Source organism: Melospiza georgiana, chromosome 6 (genome assembly GCF_028018845.1).
Source record: "Melospiza georgiana isolate bMelGeo1 chromosome 6, bMelGeo1.pri, whole genome shotgun sequence".
In the NCBI taxonomy this organism is placed as follows: domain Eukaryota; kingdom Metazoa; phylum Chordata; class Aves; order Passeriformes; family Passerellidae; genus Melospiza; species Melospiza georgiana.
This window is the reverse complement of record NC_080435.1, coordinates 47,506,969-47,530,467: the sequence shown is the minus strand read 5'-3', so window position 1 is coordinate 47,530,467 and position 23,499 is coordinate 47,506,969. Positions and strand designations below refer to the sequence as shown.

Below are 23,499 nucleotides of genomic sequence, written 5' to 3'. Positions count from 1 at the left end.
GAGTTGATATGAACATGTTCCATGAAGGATGACAGTCCATTCTATTACTCATTTTCAGAAGTGAGATTGATGTACATAGTAGAGTGATTTTGTTTTTCTCAAAGCTGTCATGCCATGGTCCTGATAGAGTCCACATATTAGTTTATTTCCATGACACTGCATTGTGAAGAATTTATGTGGAAATGACCAAGGAAAGAACTGAAGAAGTCATGACATGCTCATTTCCATAGGATGTGTGGTATTTGTAAATGGTATTTAATGGGTGAGTTCATGTGAACTCTCATGTAACTTTTATGAAAAGCCTGAAGAGAATAAATTAAATACTTAATTCACAAAAGTTTGACTGTAGGTATGACTTCGAAAAGAAAGGTTTTTGTGACATGACTTAATGTCTTGGGTAAATTGGTTTTGTTCAAGGCTCTTGGTAGGTTTTCTATTTGACATTGAGTTGAAACATTGAATCTGCAGCATGGTTGTTGCAGATAGGATATAAGCATGATGAGAAGAAACTAGATTCTGGACAAGTGCCATTATAGGAAACTTGAGTGGGAGGTTATACCTTTTTGGTTTAGGAATATTTTGTCATGGTTAAGACCTTCTGTCACACTTTGCAATGTGATTGTGATTCCAGATGTTAATCCATTTAACTACTGAATTCTAGGTCTTGCAAAGACAGTCCTGTTTCACACTTGGCATTTTTAGTATAAACAAGCCTCAGAACAAAGATAAAAAAATGAAGTGAGTAACTAGGATCTATTTTGGTGATATATTAATTTTCCAGGCCTCATGATCTCCATTTCAAAATAAATATTTGCTGCTTGTGTTATATGGAGGGAATTTTTTTCTTGAGTGTCAAATGTCATGCTATAACAGCAGGTATAGAAGTTACCTAGGAAGAGCAAAGGTATTATTGTGCATGAAAGATCATTAAAATTTTAAATGAGAAATTGCTGCAACTCTATCTGACCATTTGAAGGAAGCTGCAACACAGTGAATTGTAAATGAAAGTGAGGGTATGTTTGTGTTTGGCTGTGGGTCCTGACCTCAAACCAAAGAAAGCCAAATGCAGATAAGACAGACATAAGAGAGCAGAGCTGGTGACAAAACAAGCAGGGAACCTCTAAATAAACTGGCTACATAGGATCTATAAAGGAGTCTCTAAGACATACTTGTTACCCTCAGCTTCTCATGAGCCACTTTGTATCTTTACCAGTTGTAGCTGAAATTACTGTAGGTTTTAGGATTGTCATGTGAATATAAAGATGTGAACCTGTTATGACATCCTGGGTTAGGACAAGGTACAGATAAGTTAGTTCTAATATGAAAATACTTGAGTAAAATTTGAAGGAAGGTAGGAAAAAACTTCTTAGTACACAAGATCTTTAAATGGTGTTTAGTTTATAAAATTAAAAGTTTACCAAATGTGTTTTAACAAAAAGAGCCAGAAATGAGTCAGATGACAGCTAATTGTGCAGTACTAAAAAAGTATTAAGGACTTTATGGGTTAGATTATTAGCATCAGTGCAATGTCCCTGAAAGGTGCCTGATTGGTCATTACTTTATAAATGTGTATGTTTTCTTCAGAGAAGTAATTGCTGCAATATGTTAAGGGATACCTTTTTCCTAAAGAGAAAATACAAACAATTTGAATTATACCACTTCAAAGAAAAATTTTAGAAATACTTTTAAACTTTTTTTCCTCTTTTTATGCCACTCTATAAGGTCCAGGGTAGGAAGCATTCAGTATTCACTCTGTTTAATCTTAATATAGATGGCACAGAAACTCATAAGAATCTTATCATAGTATAGTTCTTTTTTACAAGTAAATTGATATTAAAAAAGTTTTAATAATGTATAATGATATGTGCTTTATGGTTAAATGCTGGAAGCTTAAAATCCAACAGCACACTTTCTGTATGAAATTACTTGTGCCCTGGCTAGCAGCCAGAGTCCTTGCTTTAAATAATAAAAAATATAGGCTCTTTTTAACACTAAATTGCATACTTGCTTTTCCAAAGGAAGAGGTTAGATGATCTCCTTTATGGCAGTGAATTGCACCTTTTCTTTACAAACTGTTTTGGAGAGAAGAAGGTGCTTTCACTATTAGTGCCTGGAAGGCTAACAAGTGCCAGGCTGCAGTGATGTGCTGTACAGAAATGGCTGTCAGACAAGAACAGGGTTACTCGTGACTGGTGCTTATTTTTGGTACACTTGCTGGTATTTTTCTTGTAACTCACTCCGTGTGCTTCTTGCTTAGACTTCCCTTTTAAATTTCTTCTGAATTTAAGCTTTAAAATAGGGAACACGAAAACTATAGTGAATGTTAAGCTGTGCAGGCTGGACTTTGAGTTGTTTCATCAGCCAGTAAAAAGAAAAGCAAACTCTACTGCCAGACACTGTTTCAGATATCCAGGGCAAATCCTTGTGCATAATGACATGAAATGCTAATTATGTCCTGTGCTGCTTTTCCTTTGTTTCTTTCAATTAAGGGAACTGTGATGCATACTTTCAGACTAACATCCTCTTCCTATTGATCTGTGTACTAGGAATTTCTGGTGCTTTCTGGTTTGCTGATTTATCTTGTCACACTTAAAAATGTATGTTTCATGTGACAGATCTCTTCTCATTAAAATTCTTAGAAAACCTGTGATATTGAGAGTGAAGGTTTTATTTATTTTTTAACTTGTAATGATGAGGACGAGGTTTTGGGTGCAGTTCAACTTGTACAAGATTCAATAATTTCTTTTGGAGTATCTGCCATTGTTGATCATTATGGATATAGTGATGGAAATAGACAATTTCTCATCTGATACATTATGGAATATTTTACTGCCTTTATTTTTTAATCAGGCCTAATCAGTATGAGCTTTTGTAATTTGTAATTATAAAACAACTAGAGATATGCTGAGGCATAGATGACAAGAAGGAGTGTAGTTTAAAACATTCATGGTCTTGATTTAAAAAAAAGTCATGACTAAATATGCTGGCAGTAATTGACTATCCAAAGTACAGTTGCCATTAGATATTCTCTAGTTATAGAAGCTTTTTAATTCCAGTACTTTGAAAAGATTATTATTTGCCAATGAGATTCTAATCTGACTTGGAAATGATACATTTTATGAGAGTTATCCTTAGTATGCTCTGGGAATGTTTTCTATACTAAAAAAACCTTTCTGAACTTTTTTGCCACAAGGTACTTTAACTCAGCCTTCTTGATTAGAGAAGTTTTACATTCAGTGCAGTTTAATGGTGTATCTGTGATAGTGAATGTCGTGATCGCTGTGTGTATTTTAGTTCTCTTTTTTGTTCTGTTATTATTGTAAAATAATCCTCTAATTGCACTCTGTGGAAAGATGTAGTTAATACTAACATCAAAGTGAATGCAGCAACCTGAAGACTACAGTGTATGATACCATCACAAACCTTTTTTGGATTGCACATTGCCAGAAAAGAGGTGTCAAGTTTAATAGAGTATTCATGGTAGCAACCCAAAAAAATGTCAGGTACAGTTACCAAAGTTTAGTGTGTTTTTTATACAGATTTTTAGACCAATGTAAAATCTTTCATAAGAAAATTAATCTGGCATTTAAAAAAATTCTTCAAGATGGTAAATGTAAACTAAATATTGAGTTTGGGGTACAGCCTTTTACGGAAAGGGTTGCAATTAAATGTTTTATTCCATGTATATGGCCTTCATTATTTCTGTACTGGTAAATTCTTTTTATTGCTTCTACAGGTTCAGTCCATGCCACATCAATAGCAGCTTCCAGAGTGGAGCAAGCATTGTCTGAGGTTGCCTCTTCCCTGCAAAGCAGTGCCCCTAAACAAGGTCCCTTGCATCCTTGGATGACTCTGGCTCAAATATGGCTACATGCAGGTATTGTGATAGTAAAATTTATTTTTTATGCCCTCCCCTTTATTGCTGGGCTAAGGACTTACCAAAATCTGTTTGCTTTATTCAGAATCTGTTATCACTTACCAGATCATATTTTTTCCATGTGTGGGGCACCAAAACAAGCCAAGAAATAAAAAGCATGCTAGAGTTGCTCTGTGTGTAAGATCATTTATGAAAAATAAGGCAGTAGTTTTAGAATGTAGCTGTTACCAGTAGAGTCATATCTTCTGTGGAACAAATACAGTACTCTCTCCCTTATCCCTGAAGAATTTAGTTTCTGAAGTACCTAGAGTATTTTAGTGCTTGGAAATCTAGGTGTCCTTGCAGAATCACAGAGTATTCTGATTTGGAAGGCACTCAGAAGGATCATCAAGTGCAATTCTTAAGTAAATGATGCATGAGGGGATGGAACCTGTGACTTTGGCATTATTAGCACCATGCTCCAACCACTGGAGCTAATTCCAGGTCACTGAATTCTTTGAATAGAAAAAGATGTTTGTAAGATTTTTGACTAGAGTTCCTGTAACTACAAAATTTTATAATAGAAAAGAAATAACTCTGCATGTGCAGGGAAATAAACAGTAGTAGTACTATTGAGCAACCTGTCCCTTGCAGCTGTGATAATGTGCCCGAATTCCCTTCTTTTCCTTCTGCTTTCATTAATGTTAAAGATTCAGGATTGTTTGTCTAAATGTGGAGTCATCTTGAGTGCATTTAGTATTGTTATGATGCCTCAAGCTAACTGCAGTATCACAAGTAGCTGTTACATAAAATTTTAACCAGGAAATTATGATCCTGTGTATTTTTATACAGTTAAAAATGTATAACATGCAATTGTTTTCATTGGTAGCTGGATCAGAAGGATGTAATTTAGAAATCAGCCAGCAATTGTTATACTTTGTTCTGCTTTCAGAGCATTTTTCAGTGACATATTTTTTTTCTTTCGTGTTTTCAACAAAACAGTGCTTTATTTAGCATTTATATGGCATTTAAATTTACCTATTTGCATCTACAGTTTTGTGGTATGAAAGTCATTGCAGGGTAATGGCTCCTAGTTATAAATGGCTTAGTGGTTTAGAGAAAAAGCCCAGAAGATTGGAAAGAAAGCAATTACAGTGATTAATAATAGTGATCTCATTTGGTCTACTCAAAAGCAACACAGATTAGAATAGGGCAAGGTCCAACAGGGTGTAATGAAGTCTCCTGGTCTGCATTGTGGCAGCATTGACTTTAAATATTTATAAACTGCCACAGATGACCATCTACAGTAACTCTTAGCATCTATAATGCTGATAATTTTTCAGCCTTCTGGGGCAGCTTGTTCCACTACTTATTTTCTGTTTGGTGGGGTTTTTTCTGGTTTTTTTTTTTTTTTTTTTAATTGTGGGTCGTGGCAGTTTGGTTTGCCAATCTGAGTTTCTTCTTTCCCAGCCAATGCACCAATTAATGTAGTGGGTTTAGTGCTAGCCAAATGCCAATGCACTCACTACAATTATTTACTCATTTCCTGCTATGAGATAAGAATTAGTAGGAGGGCAAAACAGGCTCAAAACTTTAAAGGGTATAAAGAAAACTTTTTAAACAGAATTAAAAGATAAAATAATAAGAAAATGAGAATAAATCTTCAGAACACTTCTACTCCTCCCACACCATCTTTTCTTTCTCACTAACAACGTAAAGAGGCAAAACCTGGGGCTTTCAGTCAGTTTACCACCTCCAAAATAGTCTTTCTTCAGTTCTCTTAGAGAGAGGAGTCTCTCTTGCCATGCCATAGAGACTTCTCCACAAGAACAACAACAACAAAAAAATCCAGGGCTTAAGATAAAAATAGCAAACTAGAAAGAGTATTCTGGGGTTTCAAACAGCTATTTAGAAATTGTAAGTGCTGATAGACTTAGAAAAACAACTTTCCTGAAAGAGTAATGCATTTCAATTAATTTAGGTAGTAATTTCTCTTTCAAGTTGCATAATTTTTTTAGGAAAATAGTCTTTATCTAAAGTGAAACTATTTACAAATAAAGCATATATGACAACATCTAGTCGTGGTATGATGAAGCAAGAATCATTAATTGGTCATGACATTCCTTCCACAGCTGAAGTCTACATAGGAATTGGGAAGCCTGCTGAGGCTACAGCATGTACCCAGGAAGCAGCTAATCTCTTTCCAATGTCACATTATGTTCTCTACATGAGGGGTCAGGTGGCTGAACTGCGTGGAAACATTGATGAAGCCAAACGCTGGTATGAAGAGGCCTTATCCATTAGTCCTACCCATGTGAAAAGCATGCAGAGGCTGGTAAGTCTTGAGCCCATGGCCATGAGCAATGTCATCTCAGCTGGTGACACTGTACTGTGAAGTCCTGACTTGGTGTAGGTAACCATAACTTGTGAGTTTGGGATCTGTATTCTTCATTCAAAATGCTTTGGAAAGAGTCTTTCCTGGCATTTATTCTGTCTTTTGTGTGTTGGGACATAAAAGGATTTGCAGGCCACAAGGCTATTTCAATCCTAGTAGAAACTATAGAAGAAGAAGCAATTTGCATCTGCCTAATATTCATGCCATTGGGAAGTGAAGGTGGCTTATGGTAAGAGAAAAGTTGGATACTGTACAGGAAAGACCAGTCATTTTGGTATTCTGAAGAAAAAGTTAAATTCATAAAATCATAGAACATTCTAAGTTGGAAGAGACCTACAAGGATCATCAAGTTCAACTCCTGCCCCTGCACAGGACACCCCAAGAGTCACACCATGTGTCCAAGAGCATTGGCCAAACACTTATTGAACTCTGTCAGGCTGGTGCTGTGACCACTGCCCTGGGGAGCCTGTTCAGTGCCCAGCTCCTCTCTCGGTTTTTCTGATATCCAACCTAAACCTCTCCTGACACGACTTCAGGCCATTCCTTCACTCTGTCACTGGTCACAAGAGAAGAGATCAGTGTCTGTCCCTCCTCTGCCCCTCACAGGAAGCTGTAACTGCAGTGGGGTTTCCCCTCAGTCTCCTCCACGCTGAACAGACCAAGTGCCCTCAGCCCCTCCTCCCATGGCCCCCCCCAAGGCCCTTCCCCATCCTCATTTCCCTCCTTTGGATGCCTTCAGTTCCTTTATTTCCTTCTTACACTGTGGTGCCCAAAGCTGCACACAGCACTTGAGGCCACACCAGTGCAGTTCAGCTGTTTTCTACATTCTGCATGTTTATTGAATGCCTTTGTGCTATCTGATAGGTTAGCACCTGGGTTTTTGAAAGGTAGAGAGAATCAGTGTTGCCCCAAAATTAATGTATAACTCTGAGTACAAAGGTACCTTCCCCAGTATAAACATATGTTTGTTTATATACTTCATGGATACATACATGTATATATTGTGTGCTTACTATGTTAGGAAAATTACTTTTAATCTAGTTTTCTTCCAGATAGAGCAGAACAGAAGAACTGAAATCAGCTTCTTACCCAATCTTTTTGTTCAGAAATAGAAGCTGGTTTCTGCCTAGGTACTTATGAATTATTCAGAGAAATTTCTTGTGCATCCCTGAGGGAAACATATGAGACAAAAGATCAGATAGGAAGGCAGCATTGAGAAAGTTTTTTGTTTCACCTTTTTCAGCATTTCAGGATATTTGAGCCTGCTGACAAATGCCAAAAGATTGCCTTTCCTGAAGAAGCAGGCAGTCAATCTAAAGCAGTGCAACTCAGTGAAAATGAAAGCTCATGTTTTGCTGGATGTCTTTTTGCCCCTCCTCTGAATGCACTTTTGAATAAATAGTCTGTAAACACACAGTGCTCCTCAGAATGACTGAGAAATTAGCTGTCTAAGAGACATGTGTTGTGAGATGAAAATTACTGGGCTTCCAATCCAGGTTTCCTTTTTATGAGATTTTCTATTTGAGTCCTAGCTTGAAGGTAACTGCTCATTTCATTGGATTGAACAGTCCTTTTTAAGAATTCTTATAATTTAAAATTTTGTTTCTAAGAGCTTTTTCTACTGTTCTGCACCTTTTCTGCTCTAGGATGATGTTTTGAGTAGATTCTGAGAGATTTATGCTGTTTAAATACAAATATTCAAGACGTATGCTATAAAAATACTTTTCCATGTAATGTCATGTAGGAGAAAATACAAACTTCTGTATCCTTCTTGACCTTTTGACTATTGCAAAAAGTATTTTAATGAGGAAGCTTGCAGTGTTTACTCTTGCCTGTGTGTATAGATGAATATCTGTACATCCCAACACTTTGTTTATGTATATTTACCCATTTATTAGTAAGAAATATGGTCTCAGTGGTAGGGGAGCTATCACAACAGCAATGTGGAGGTACCAGCTCTATGACAACAGCTCAAACATTAACTTCTAATATTTGTATTCACAATTCTAAGCTGACAATTGGTTTATGAATTGGTTCTGTGCAAAAAAAACCCCTTTATTTTCTGTGATTTATTTGATATTTTAAAAATATTTTATATCGCTTTCTAGCAATGCTTAGAAAGTAATATCAACTGCAAATTTTTCCACATAAAAGTTACCTTAGAGCGTATATTTAGTGAATTTTAGTGAAGTTTTGGTGAATTTCCTTTTGAGGGGCAAATACTGACTATAAATCATAGTAGCTTTATGTGTAAAATGCAACAAAAAGTGAGAAAGATTTAAGGATGGCATGAATTCTAGCATGTAGCATCTGTATCTAGACCTGCTTCTCCAAGTGAAATTACTTGAAATATTTGAATTGGAAATCAGTTTGGAAGGACTTTTGTTTGTTTTTATTAAAATTTTAGATTGAGTGACACCTGCCACTCAAGAAAATTTCCTGATGCTAATGATTTGAAAATCTGGATCTTTGATTTGAGGGTCTTTGTAGTTCTCCAGAGTGGGGGAAAAAAGCTAAATAAAATGTGTGTTTCAATTTGTATGAACAACAATAGCATATTGGGAAATAGGAGTTTTCTCCTTTTATAATCCATCCTTTTAATGAAGTTACATCACTCTGGTAAGAAGGATGAAAACCTAAACTTAGAAACATTTACTGTTTTTCATATAACATTTCATACAATATTTTCACCATAAGTCTCTCTAAGCACCTATTCCTGAATATGATCTACTGTTTCTACACAGAAACAACCTTGTTAATTTAAATTCCTGGAGAACTGTGTAAGTGGAGACCAGAAAGGTTAGTTTTGTGGCTTCAGAAGTGTTGTACTTCTTCCTGGGAGTTACAGCATGTGCTGTGCTTTGGAGTTTCTGCCAAAAGACTCCTGCATTTGTCTCTCATGCAGATCCACATTCTATCAGTGTGACCATGAAGACTCTGCGGAAGTCTAGTGTAACATCTGAATGAAATTGCTTTCTATTGGCTGGCATCATCATTTTTGCAAAATTACAATATTTTTAAGGAAACAATTTCTTACTCATGTTGCTGTTGTCTCTAAGGTCTTCACAGATTTACTCCTGTTTCAAGAGAGTTACTAAAATGAAAACCAGGAGGTCTTGATGATGGTGTGAAAATTGGAGCAGTTAAGAGTGATGAAAGAGATCTGTTTGCCAACAAAATGACGATCAAAAATGGGAGGGTTTGGCAGGGGAGGTTTTTACCTTACTAATGGAGTGCCTAAAACAACATAACACCAAATGTTGGAGTCTTGATCCATGAGTAAATGAAAAATGGTTTAGCTGCACTCTGCTCAACTAAACTTGGGAAATGAAGCTGCTTGGGCCATCCTGTTGCATTGCCTAAGATGGGAGCTCTTCCAACAGAGAGCTGGCTGCAGGGGCAGCATGTTCCTGTTCAAGCTCACTGCTATTTCCAGCCCTTCTAAAATGTTGAGGGGGTTATTAATTAAATCAGCCCAACAACAAAACTAGCTTTTTCCAAGGAGAAATGCTGTTTAAATTCTCTGCAGTTCCTTGGGGAACTAAATTATTACTAAATTATTATTTCCTGCACAGTTAATGTCTTAATCCATATATTCATTCACTTTATTTTGTTGAGCAATGCTCATTTTATACTCTGCCTTATTCTCAGGTGCTATTTTTTACTGTTTGTCACTAACTGAAATTTTCTCCAAGACAGAGGTTATACCAACTTGCTATTTGGCTAGCTCTGACTGTTCACAAGATGTCAAGAGGGAAGCAATAACATGTCAGTATTAATTAGGTGTACTTTACAGAATTCTTTTGAACAAATGCAGTGTCCTTTCTTCTTTTTAAGGTTTGTATAGTGCACTCAGAAAAAACAGCATGAACTTGTGTTCTAAAGCTTTGAAATGCTTTGGTTTGTTTTCTGTATTTCAAATATTTTTTTTCTCACACCTAATGAAATTTAAAATTTTCTCTGATTACCTGATTTTTAAAAGATGATTTACACTTCAGTGTCATATACCTATGGTTATCACCTGCCTGATTTTGGCCAGAATGGATTTATTTATGCAACTTTCTCCATTCTCCCTACCCTTTATCACCACCTCCAGATTTCTGCATTATTGCTGCCTTCCTGCTTTTCTCATTGTTTTCCTCCACTGCAAAAAAAAGGAACAAATATTCTTTTATCTTCTGCAGTCAGAGTGCTGTTGTGGAAAGTAGCCCTACTGCTGACGTCTGGAAACTCCTGAAACAGACCATCATTCATTAATGCCTGAAATGGCAATGAATATTTCAATCCATTGTCCAGGAAACAAATCTGTGTATTCTCTCTCAGGCTGAAAATTTCCTACTTAAATCTAGCATTGAGGTGAAATAGGTGTCCAGCATTTGTATGCTGCTGTAATCCTAGGAGACTGTAGTATTTCCTGAATATCAAAAGAACCCACAAAAAACCATAGCACTTGCCAGTTAATTTTATTAGTAATTTAGGTTCTAAGAGCAGAAAACTAAAACAGGAAGGGAGAAATTACATAAACAATTTGCTCATGTAGAAATTAGTTTTCAAAAAGCAATATCTTAGGGAGTTACATTTCCTACTTCACACTGTTAGATACCTGTTAGTTTCCTATAATTATGCATAGCTAAACCAGATCTCATAAGGCTTAGATTAACTATGTGTGCTTTAACTCTCAGTTATAAATACAGTTATTTATTTCTTACTGTACTATACTGACTTCTTATATTTTTTTTCACCCCAAAGACACTGCCAGAAAGAAGTCTGGTATGTATGGGTTGTGTGTGCTTGTGATCCTGTCACAGGTGTTGAGTTGACTGAAAAAAAAAGGAAAAACAGAGAATCCTTTAAAACATTAATTCAGAACATGTTTGAAGGGGTCATGGGAGTTAAGGAAGAGAAGCACAGTCACCCAACTGACTTTTTTCTTCCAATAATTCAATATTCTCATGTGGAAAACATTCAGTAACTCATTTTATTTTCATCCTCAGGCCCTGCAGAGTAATATTGTTGGTTTGGGCCTCACAGGTTTGTCCTAAGGACATTGTGCTGGTTCTCATGGGTGGTTTGGGTTCTAGGTGGTTACTACAGAGCTAAATGCTGATGCCAAATCTCAGTGCTCCTTTGACTCACTCTCTAAGCATCCTTATGCACAGGGTGATTGATGAAAAAGGGAGAAATGTAGGTCATTGTTTTGTTAGATTTGTGTATAAAATGTTGTGCGTTTGCCCTTCAGAAACTTCAAAATCATTTCATAAAAAGTAGAGAAAGCAAAATACGTGTTTGGCCAAAAACTCACTGCTCTTTATAGAGTGCATTTTACTGTGATTTGACCACATCTAAACATCTAAATATTTCAAGTGGTTGCATTCAGTACCCTGAGAAAACAATGGTCATTCTGCTTGCAATTTGAGGTGGAAATCATTGAGTTCAAGGACCATTTCAATACATTTTAAATACTTCATCTGCTGTGAGGCAGTCACAGACTATATTCTCTTCTGTCATGAAAATATTATTTCCCCTTTTAGCCTTACAAGAGAAAACCATCAGTGCTTGGTGCAGTAAAAAATTGCATAAAATCAACTTGCATGTTCATTAGTGCTTGAAGTATATTACAGTGGAAATCAAGGTGAAAAATTAGGGAAGTGTTTTTCCCTGTTTGTTTCAAAGTTACCTTATTTTATTTTTTAATTGAGATCAAATACAGCAGTTAACTACTTCATACTGACTTGGAGAAAGATTAGTAGAATTTCTTAAGTTCTAAATGCTGTATCTGAATTTCACAGTACTCTTTTAACGCAGATCTATATATGTTCAGTATTTGACAACAATAACTGCTACAAATCTGAGTTTAAACTAGAACCTAGTTTCCCTTTTGGAAACAGAAAGTGACTGTAGGAATTTGCAGCACTAATTTTGTTTATAGCTTGAAGCACTGAACTCCCATTTACTCAGCCAGGACTGTGTTGATGCCCTGAGAACTGTTGTTCTGTAAGTGGAATTATGGGGCTGATGCTATTACAGGTCCTGCTTCATAACAGACTTTCTTTTCACATTACTCTGTATTTACTCCAAATGGCTTAAAGCAGCTGTGACAGGAGCAGATCTTTCAACAAGAAAATACCTCCATTCTTGGATGCTTTTCACCCAAAAAGTGAGCTCTCTAAGGTCTCTTCAACTCTTTGGTGCTGTCCTCAGCTGTCAGCCATTCCAAGAGGAACTCTGCAGCTTGCTTAAATGGGTGTTTGGTCTAGACAATCTGAGGAGCAGAAGATGCAAAAGGCAATCTGATTTTGTGCAGCATGCACAGTGGTTGCATTGAATGGAACTGGACTCATATGGAGCAACTAAGCTGTTGAGGTGTGCTATTTATTGATAATCTAGTAGCAATGGTTAAGGCAGCTTTCTGAATACAGAGAAACTCTTTCAAATAGAAATGTCAGGAAAGTTAATTTGAAAGTATACCAAAAAAAACCCCACCCTGAAACACTTAAAGGCTCAGAAAGCTAGGCTTGTTGTTTGTTTAGGGTTTTTTAACTTTGGGGGTTGTTTGTTTGGGGTGGTTTTTTTTTTTTTTTTTTGGTTTTTTTTTTTTTTTTTTTTTTTTTTTTTAGCAGAAGGATTTTTGCCCGCAATCTTAGCTTTAAATTTCTGTTTTCATGTTATCTGTGTGATAGATTTTTCCACAGTTTATCTATTCAGGCACAGCTTGCTAGAAACCATTTTATCACTTCTGTTTGTTCCCATTTTAAAAAGTGGAAAATTAATTAGTGTCAGATGCTGGCAGAAGGAAGGGATGCTTTGGCTAGAGTTACTGCTCTTTATTTGGCAGGTCACGAATCATTCCACTGTTTTTATTGTATTGTGTGGAACTGATAAAATTTCACCCACCAGATAATTCATGACAATTTGCTGCTGAAGCAGGTCAGTCTGCAATGTGCAGTATTACTCCAAAGTGCCTTCTCTTTGGAAGATTTTAAGAATCTTTGTTTTCACTTTTTGAAATACAAGTAGTGTTTATCACAAGCTTTGATTCACATTTTATAGGATAAAATCTTTGAATTTGGTTCTGTTATCAAAACTGAGCTATTATTAATTCACTTCATATACAGCAACTATGATTCAAATATTATAATTTGGGAAGTAGCAACCAAGTATAGTTTCCAGTTAAGGAAAAAATCCAAGTATCATGATGGCCCAGTCTGGAGCAAGGCTTTGGTTTTCTAGACATCATAACAAAGCACATGAGCTGGGATTCTCTGCCCTTCACTGTTTCAGGTAATTGACAGGAACAGGAGCATGATGAGATAGCATTTGTGTGATGGTGACAGTATTTTAGGTGCACATGTGAGATGCATCCACTTGCCAAGAGTTTGTGGGGGTCTCACATCTTTAGAGATACTCAGAATCTGACAGCCCTTGGCAACCACTGTAGGTAACTCTATTTCAAGTTTGGCTGTACAGAATCTTAAGTTCCCTTCCTACTTCTGTCATCCTGTGATTCTAGGAATGCAAGCGAGGCAAGCTTTGTAGACAGAGGTAATGATTTGTGTTAGGAAACATGATGGGAACACTTTGTGGACAAAGTCTTGCTACATTTTCATGTTAAGCAAGACTTCTTGTATTTTTACCGGTGATAAAAATCTATACAGCACAAATTTTGCTCATCTCTTGTTTCCGTGGTACATTACCCATAGCAATCATAGAAGGAAGGTGCAAGAGATTAATATACCTTTCTCAACTGATGTCACTCATCTTAACTATATGCATATAAAATATGCACATGTATATATATATCTGTACATACATCCTGCCCTACAAATCAGCCTTAATGTTTTGGATACATCTTATTGTCGTTGCATACAGAAGTGTCAGTAGCAAAACAGTGCAACTGAAAAGCCTGAGTTGGGACCTCCAGAAATTAGGTTTTTGGGCTTCTGTCTCTCTCAATGTTTTTCTTAAAGGTTCAAGTATACCTTAATGATCTGCATTGAGGCTCCTATAGACAGTTACGTGTCTAATATTATTTAAAGAAAACAAAATATTTATTGCTCTTTACCATTTTTACATGGGAAGCATCTCTTTTGTAGTACCAAGTAGAGATGATGAAGAGCCAGCAAAATTGTAAAAGCATCTGATCATAGCATAAAAAAATTTCCGTTTTTGGTTTTTGGTTTTTTGGTTTGTTTTTTTTTTTGTAGGTTTTAGAAAGGGTAATTCCTGTTAAAAGTCTTTCCAGAGTCTTTCCAGCTTCTTATGCCTTGTACCCTCTGAAGGGCTGGCTACATTAAAGTCATTGACAGATGGGTTTTGTTGACATCCCTTTTCCTCTCTGCCTTTTTTTCTGGGTAACTGGCTGCCTAAAATAGAATGTAAAACATACAGATTTATACTAATAAAAAAACATTAACAAGGATGACTAATTTAACATAAGGAAAATGTCAGTAGTCTTAGTAATTCAGGAAATGGCCAGGAGGCCTAGTGTCAGTGAAGTGCTAATAGTTGTTCTTGATATTTAGGTTCTCCTTATTTTCAAAAAAAGAACAAAAAGGAAAAGAGAGAAGGCATGGAAAAAATTGAAAATGTGCGCTCTTCCCTGCTATGCTCTGTAGTCTCTTACATCCCTTTTCATAGATACTTGCTGGTGCTTTTTGCATGGATCTCAAAAGTTCTATTTTTATTTTGCTCTGTGTAATTGCCTTTCAATATGAGAATTGCTTTGCAAAACACTTTTTAAATTAGGTCATTCTGCTGAAGTATGCACTGAGCTAATTATGATTATTTTGCTTCCCTGGGCAAATTTGTGCTCATTGAATTTATTAAAGTATAGCTGGGGCTGAGAACTTACACAGCGGTAAAAGCTATGGAGCACCTGGTATGCTTTGCTTGTAGGTAACATCTGGCATCTAATCACTTATAATTGAATTTCATATAATTAATAAAGAAATATTGCTAAGGATTGGGGTGGGCGTGTAAGTATAAAGAATGTGAAAAAGGCTTTGAGAGAGTAGCCATCCTCATCTTTAAATGAACAAGAGATATTTTATTTTCCTTCTCCTGAGAAAGGCTCTGTTGTAGAATGCTGTAGGTGACAACTCTAACTACAGGACATTTGAAGCCTGCAATCATCTACACATGTTGTCTCTCTCTTTTTTTTTCTTATCTTTTCTTGTGCTGCATAACTTTGCAAATTGGTGAAATATAATTAAGTGCTACCATCAACAGCAATCTGAAAGAGATAAACCATTCCATGTGGCTTAGTTGAGGTGGTGGTGAGTAAATGAGTGTCAGAAACTTGTAGCACCATGCCAGGTGTCTGAGCCCTGACTCTTTCTCAGTCTCTCTTAGAATAACCTATTATTATAAACTGGTGCAGCAGTTATCAGTGCATGTATTTTGCTATAAATCTCATGCGGTTTTCAGTGCATTTCTATGCACTGGTTAAATGATATTTTGCTTTTTGCTTTGTATTTGTCACAGGGGAGCTTTAGTTGCTTTGGCAGAAGCTATTTCCTGAGAAACCAGACTGCTCTTGAGAGGACCAGAAGTTACCTAATCAATTATAATTCCTTTTTTCTGACTAGGAACTATAAACAACTTGTTCTTGAAAATTGTGCTTTATCTTATCCTTATCAAGCAAAAAGTAGCTTACCTTCATGCAAAACTAGAAATCTGGAATCAGCTGTCCCCCAGGAAATAATTTTAATCCTCATTTTTGCAGGGTTATGTCAAGCAGCTGTATTCCCCAGATAAGTTGTCTGCTCTGGTTCAGAGTTTTTTCTGCAAATCCCCAGTCTGGAGCAGTCTTATGTCTCTCTCTCCCTCCTCAGCTCATCTCATTTTAAATTTTATTTGAACACCTCTTTTCCATTTGCTGAAGCTTAGCTTCTTTGCTAGCCAGTTTTATAGTTAAGCAGTAATTCCCCTGCTCATGAGTCTACTGTTTAAAGATGAGTTGCGCCTTGCACTTTGGAAGAATTCAACCAACTTACTATGTGTGAGTAGCATAATATATTTTGTCCAAGATTAGATTTCTTTTAAAATAGACTGTGTTTTCTGGTAGCAAACTTGGGTTAGATGGAGTGATGGGCTATATTTTATGTCAAGTTATTTGTTTAATCTAGATGAACAAATTATTAAAGAGAACGCAGTTGTTTTGAGGAGCTTTAATTTGTGGGAAAATATGAAGTGGGTTTTGTGCATCTCTGAAAACTGTGTTTATTTTGAAGGTGTGATGGTTATTTTTCCATTATTATTCCTATTAGAGTATATGCTCTTCAACAAGTAGCAACAAATGGCATGAAAAAAATTATATGATGATACTATTCAGAAATCTGCCATCTCTTGATTTCTCAGTAGGGAAGAGGAGATATGCTCTCTGGCCATTTTGTGTACTTCCTCTCACTGAAAAAGGCCTGACTGCAGATTTAGAGTTGTTAATGCTTTTAATGCTACTTCTATTATGGTAAACAACCTGGTTAAGCTGAGATGGGTGGAAAAATACATCATGAATGAGATTAAGTAATGATAAACTTGAAAACAGAAAGCTGTTTTCAGCTTTCATCACTTTTTCAGTCAGCAGTACAGTGTTGATCTGCATCTTTTAAATTTTGATAGTAATGTGTGTGGACTTTATAGAGAGCCAAGAGGTAAGGGCTCTTTAGTTTCACCAGTTAATCATGACTCTAGTCTGTATGTTTTGTTAAAACACTAGCTTTACAAAAAACTCTTGGCATTTGAAAAAAAAAATGCCATTAGTTATAGTTACTATATTTTCAGGCATGAACATTTAAGTATCTGGGGAAATTTGGAAGAATAAAAAGTAACTGGCTAAGCTGAGCATTTGCAAGTGTTATGGCAACTAAGAGTTGATATGTCAGAGAGTAAGACAATAACTCCAATCTTTTTTACTCTCTTTCTAAATCAAAAATTTAGATATTTTAAAAAGGTTATAGTATTTTTTTCATAATAATTTTGAGTGCTCAATATGTTAAGTCTCAAATATGTTAGGCCCTGAACATGTATTCCCAGTAAGAAATGGGGAAACTGAAGGTGCTGTAGGTGCTGTGACATACCTGGCTTTAAATACAGTACAAACCTCCTGATTTCTCATTCTGAACATCACATTCATGGGGCTCACATTTAATTCCTGTGATTATTGTTTCCAGTGCCTTTGCAATGTGAAGAAAATAATTTTCCCCATAGGCATCTCCAATGTCAATCCGGTATCAGTATTCCCACTGCCTGCTGAAAGGAGCCTGTGGAGTGTCTTTTGTGGGTTTTGACTTGCAAATGATTGGCAGACTTTTAGGAGGACTTTCCCTTAAGATATTTAAATTTAGTAGTCTCACTGATGGACCTCCTATTAAAATGTAGATTATTAAATCAGTTCTATCATTGAAAATTGATCATCAGTGAAAATTATATATTTGATACTTCTTGCCTTTGCCTGCAGTTAAAGTGAAGGGATCTGTGGCAGCTCCTTGATAGCCATTCAGCTCAGCTGTGTAAAAAGTCCTTGTGTGTATCATTCACTTTCAATACTCTTAAATAATATATCACTTCACTTACCTACATCTCTCTCCCAGTTCTCTCCTTTCTGGAAGATTTGTCAGTGTTAGATTTGCTCAATGAATATATTATTTCCCAAGTCATTGCAGCTGAGATGCTTGGTGCAGGAGATGGCTGGATAGCAGACTGGTTCAGAACTACCTGAGGCATTAGAACTTTGTTTCTGAGATTACTTTTGCTCTGGTTTTGAGAGCTCAGTTAAACATTGCACTGTTTTTTAGTAACATACTTTTATAGGCGATAAAGGTAAACTACTTCTATAAATCTTTGTGTCTTATCTTACATTTTTACTTGCTAGTAAGATAAAGGTCAAGAAAAGTTAACTTCAAACCAGAGCTAAATATCAAGTATATGGATATAGAAATCTAAAGGAAAAAGGATTGCTGCTTTTATGCAATTGCTTTTTATTATACTATGAGTGGTTAGTTTTTCTTAGTTGTTCTGTTCTGGTCTATGCTTTGGTGCATCTTCTACAAATGAGAATCATACCTGGGTTTGAAGAAAAACTAATTAAGTCTTAATTAAGTCTTAATCCTGTTTTATGTCCTTGGGGAAATTGAAGACTATTATAGTTCCTAACTTGAATTGGTGAGCACAAATGTAACTCTGGAATGGTTTTTTGTGTGTCAGTTTTCTCTGTTATGTTGTTTGTGTGCTTATGTAATTACCATTATATGCAATAAATACCATTTTGAGTAAGACTTCTCAAGCCAGCCTTTCCCTGAAGAGGGATAAAACCCTCTGGGGAACATCAGTTTGGTAAGAAATGGCAAACCATAACTGTGCTCCTGTTCTGTGATTAGTGGGAGGTAAGCAAAAGAGGGCTGCTTAATACCTTGAAGTGTATCACAATGGTTGTGAGTATATTCTACTGCCCAGATGTTGAGGTTGAATGTAGTTTTGTATTAAGATGCACTTATTGGAGTCTTGGGAAATTGAGAAAACTTTCTGCATCACACATTACAGCTTCTCTCTGCTAACGTCTGATGTGTAGTTTATACATATGTGCCTTTTTCACTCTAATCTCAGAAATCCTGTGTTTTGGTAGATGCTCGTGTGATGCTTCAAGGAAGCTGGCTTTCAAGAAATAGCCCTTAAATTAGATTTGAAGTTGATTTTAGGAGCAGCTTTTCTTTCTTAAGAGCTGGTATAGAAATGAAGGAAAAAGCAATATTAGAAAAACACAGAGTTAAAATGGAGTGCTCATATTCAAGAGGCACGTATCTATACAGAAAGCATTTGACCTGGAAGAAATCTTCAGTCTTTCAGTACTGCACAGCTGAACAAAGCAAAGCAATTCATTAGCAAAGCACTTACTTAGCAGAAATATGAAAACATGTGCATTGTGCACACTGTTGAAAGCTAAACCCTGCAAGAAAAAATGCTGCCCAAAACCACTTGAGCTTTAGTTGGCCCATTAGGATGCAGATATTTGATTCTTTTTATTTTTTCTTTCTAAATACTTTGATGAAAAATCACAAAGTTTTAAAATGCTTTCCTGTTCTTCCAGGAACTAAACTTTGTAAGTGAATTTACAAATGCTTCTTTTATGGATGTATCTGAAATTAACATGAGCTCCATTTTTTTCTAATTAATTAGTTCTAATTAATTAGTCTTTAATTAGTGATGCTGGTGAAATGATTTGTTGCAGCTCAGTGTGTTCAGTCTTTCTCAGCCACTACTAATACACTGTTTTACATCTCACACATTGAACTTACTACTTAAGACCAATATCCTTAGGAAATCAGGCATACAAAATCATTCTTTAGCACTTTTGTTTCATCTGGACAGAACAAGGAATGATAAAAAAAAAAAAAAAGCTTGTGCAAATATTACTAAAATAAAGGCAGGAGGAAAGACTACCAAGACTTTTTAATTTCAGATTTTTATTAGGTATGAGCAAACACACAAGAGTGTTTGTAAATTCTCTGCTGCAGCAAAGTAAGACACAGTCATTAGAAACCCAAGCCAGGCTTCACTGCAGTCAGTGCTGTTAAAAGTTGATGGTTTAAAATTATTCCAGAACATAGCAGAATGTATTGTGCTACATTAGCTTAGTTAGCTGTATTCCTGCATTGCATAATATGTTTAGGTGAAAAAGTGAATTATGTGTGATGTAAAGACCTTATCTGTAGAGGGCTATAGAAATAATAAAAAGATCATGTGGATTCAACATTTCTTCTGTACAATATGCCGTGTGAAAATGGTTTCAAAGCTCTAAATCTACGTGGACAAAGGTGGTGTTAGGTAGCACTTTGGAAGAATGTTTGCCATCTAAGAATATTTGCCATCCATCAGAAGTGATCTGACCTACTAAAAGAATGGATTTTACCCTGGCTTTTGAATTAAAATGTCCCTGATGGTAAGTGGGTTTTGCTACCTTAAATAAGTATTTTAAAATAAAGACACAATTTTAAAAGTACATCCTCTCATTTATAAACAAAACAACCTTATTTTCTAAATGGGTGCAAGTAACAAATTAAGGCAGATATTGTCATGTGTTTACAAATGTTCAAAAGATGAGCAGGTGAACCTCTGTCAGCTGCAAAGTCATTTCAATTTCCATTTTTCCATGGTCCTTGTTACAGTTTGTCCTGACAGCTGACAATAGCTTCTTTGGGATTCTGTCTAGATTTTAATTTATGACCATTTGAGAAAGTGATAGCCACACTAGTGTTGGAACAGATGGCTTTGTGAGGGTCATGGACCCAAAGATTTAGCAGAGGGCTATGAAATGCTATGACACAAAGGCAGTCTGTGATGATGCTTTGTTATATTAACTGAATGCCTAGCCACAAGTTGATAGGTTACAGTTGCCAGAAATAACTGGTTCTGATATAAGTATGAAATGCTGTCAGAGCTATTAAAGTAATTGACATGTCAAACTTCATTTCCTTTAAAATTGTGAGATGATAGTATGAGCAGCTGGTGATCTCTGGAAAATAAATTAGGTAGCTTTAGTTTGGCCATCCAAACTCACCTCATTTGCTGCAGAATCAAAGTCTAAGCTTCGAAACTTTAGGGATGTGTTATGAGTAGGTGTGGTCTTTCTGCCGTGTGGATTACATTTTATTTAATATAAGGTTTATATCTGAATATTTTTGTGAAGATAAATCCATTGCTTAACACAATAGCTGGTAGGAAATGTTTGTATCTCACCTCAGATTCAGCACCTCACTTAAATTCCAGAATTCCCACCTTCCCCACCAAACCCATGCTGTGTAGTTCTTATGCCATGAAAATCCCTTCCTTGAAAAGTGCAAGCTGCTACTCTGCATTTCAGCTCTTTACTCAGAGAGCATTAACTTCCTTACTCTCATCAAATCCTAGCTTTGTGGGGGAGTGCCTTTTCTGTCACTCTTGTTCTTCCTGCCAACTCTGCTCCAGTGAACTAGAAAAGTGACTCAAATGGACAAGGCTCTTACACTTGGGGAAGCAGGACTCCAGTTTATTCCAGCTGCCTATCAGCTGAGAATATTAAACCAAAGGAGAGGACTAAAGAAGAAACTGCATTTGGAATTACATTTTCTCTGCAGGTTCCAACCTTGTGCACTAATTTATTATACAGTCTGAAAAATGTATTTCAAGAGCCATAAACCAACCACAGAATACGATTTAACATGCAGTGTCAATCAGAACAGTGATGGATATCCACTTACAAAAATCCATAACTGCAAGTCATATTTTGCCTCAATCTTCAACAGGAATGTGATATTCATCATGGATCGCAAAGGTAAAATTAGCAGTTGAAATGAAAGTATGGAAATGATGGCAAGAACTTGCTTGGAAGTGGAAGAGTATGGAGGAGTTGACCAAAATTCTGGAAGAACTAGCTGATGAAATAACTGAGGCTTCACTGAATATTACTGGATTTGTTAACAGAAAATTTTAGAATAGTTTATGCAGTACCTCTACTCAGTGAGAAGAGTTGCTTGACCAAGGCAAAGTTTGACTAAAAGTGAGACTTGGGCACCCTTCAGTGAAAGCAATAAAATAATTTTCAGAAATGCAAGAGCAAGATTGAGTATGGAAATGACTGGGGAGGACAAAGAGCTGGGGTAGTACTTGATCAGAGCTGCATCTCAGTTGTTCATGAGTTGGCCGGCACAACATGAGACATCATCTCTTCTCCATTATCAGCATCATGATCTTGTCAAGAGTGCAGTCTCACCTTTAGTTTTGTAAACCTACAGATTCTCCTTCCCTTGTGGAATGGTGGTGTTTGTGCTCCACTGGTTGCTTTATGTACCCAGAACAGAGACTGCCATGCCCAGTGGAACCAGCTGGGGCTGGTCAGCAGGGCAAGGGAAGCCTCAGTGTGCAAAGAGGCAGAGGTTTCCCTTTGGTTCCTCCCAGGCTGGGGCTGGGATTCTCTTGTGATCCTGAGTGATGTGGCTGGATGGCAAACCCAGTGTGTGGTTTGGTCAGTGCAGAGGTGACTGCACGGCACTGTGGGACTGGAAATGTCTGCAGCACTTTCTGGGAGGAGTAGGAAACTTTAATAATAATATATGATCCTTGTAAACATGGGAGGAATATGTATTATCCAAATAAGACTATGTGGCATTGGCATGGGAGCAAATGAAAACAAACTAGCTAGGGAAAAATTTCTGGAGATCATATGAAGAGGATTCCTAGCACTTACAGGCTAAAAAATGTGGAGCAAAAAATCTTGGTGTAAGGTTATCTGTAACAACGGGATAGAATTGAGTGACCTAAGAGGACTCATCTGATGTTGATTAAATGGAAAATTCCTTACTTTTGCAAGTTTTAGATAAAAAATTAACAATTAATCCACAAAAAAGTGTTGAGAGAAAATGTGATAGGCTTATATGGAATTTAATTATAAAACTTAGGTGATGCTTCAGTTTCAGTAATGTGTTTGCTTCCATGTCAGTACTAGCAAAAGCTGACTTGTTGAGGTACATTGATGTTATTCTTAGCTCTTCAATAATTTTTCCCCAAAATACTTCTGTTTGGCTTCTCTCTTTAGTTGTAGAAAAAAGCTCAGAAGCTTTTTTCTGTAGATTTTTCAGTATGTTCAACTTCCAATTTTGTGCAGGGTAAGTCAATATATAGGGAAGTGTTTGTTTGATTTTTCTGGAAGTGCTAGAAGCCCTTTCTTAGCCAATGGTTAGGCTCTGGCTCTTCTGACCTGTGCCTGATGGTGCACAGATGGGAGGGTGTGGGCCCTCCTTTCACACTGAAAATAGCTGTCCCTTAAAGGAGACTCTGCTGGCAGCTGTCCTGGCAGACTGGCAGGTTAGCAGCTACCTACAGCTTCTGCCTTGCCTCTCAGAGAGGGGGTGCATTCCCTCTCCTGCTGGGAGGGTTGTGCACACTGCCATGAGGATGCCCTTGCAGAGTGTGCTCAGCCCGAGCAGCAGATGGCACTTCACATCTGCTTTGTGGGGGAGGAAGTGGTCTGTTTCCTGGGGATGCTATAAACATATGTATTTATTAATGCTGTATTAAAAATAACCTTTTTTTCTTAGAGGTTACTGCAGTGCCAGTGTAGTAAGTGCTGCTGTGGTGTCATAACACTTTTAAAACAGTGACATTAGTCATAGTTATAACATATGTATGTACATATTTTTATATGCAGAATTCTCTTTGGATAAGGGGAAAAGGAATAAAAAAATGAACGATGTGCTTTAATCTGAGAATTTCTGTT

The 23,499-nt window shown here is 36.6% G+C and overlaps 1 protein-coding gene across 2 annotated transcripts in view; it reads left to right on the top strand.

Moving 5' to 3' along the window:
* TTC7B (tetratricopeptide repeat domain 7B) overlaps positions 1–23,499 on the top strand; it is a 117,371-nt gene that overhangs the window by 83,978 nt on the left and 9,894 nt on the right. For both annotated transcript variants that reach the window (XM_058026865.1, XM_058026866.1), the window contains 2 exons: positions 3,737–3,877; positions 5,989–6,191. In XM_058026865.1, coding sequence (XP_057882848.1) covers positions 3,737–3,877; positions 5,989–6,191 — 344 coding nt within the window. The remainder of the gene's footprint in view (positions 1–3,736; positions 3,878–5,988; positions 6,192–23,499) is intronic.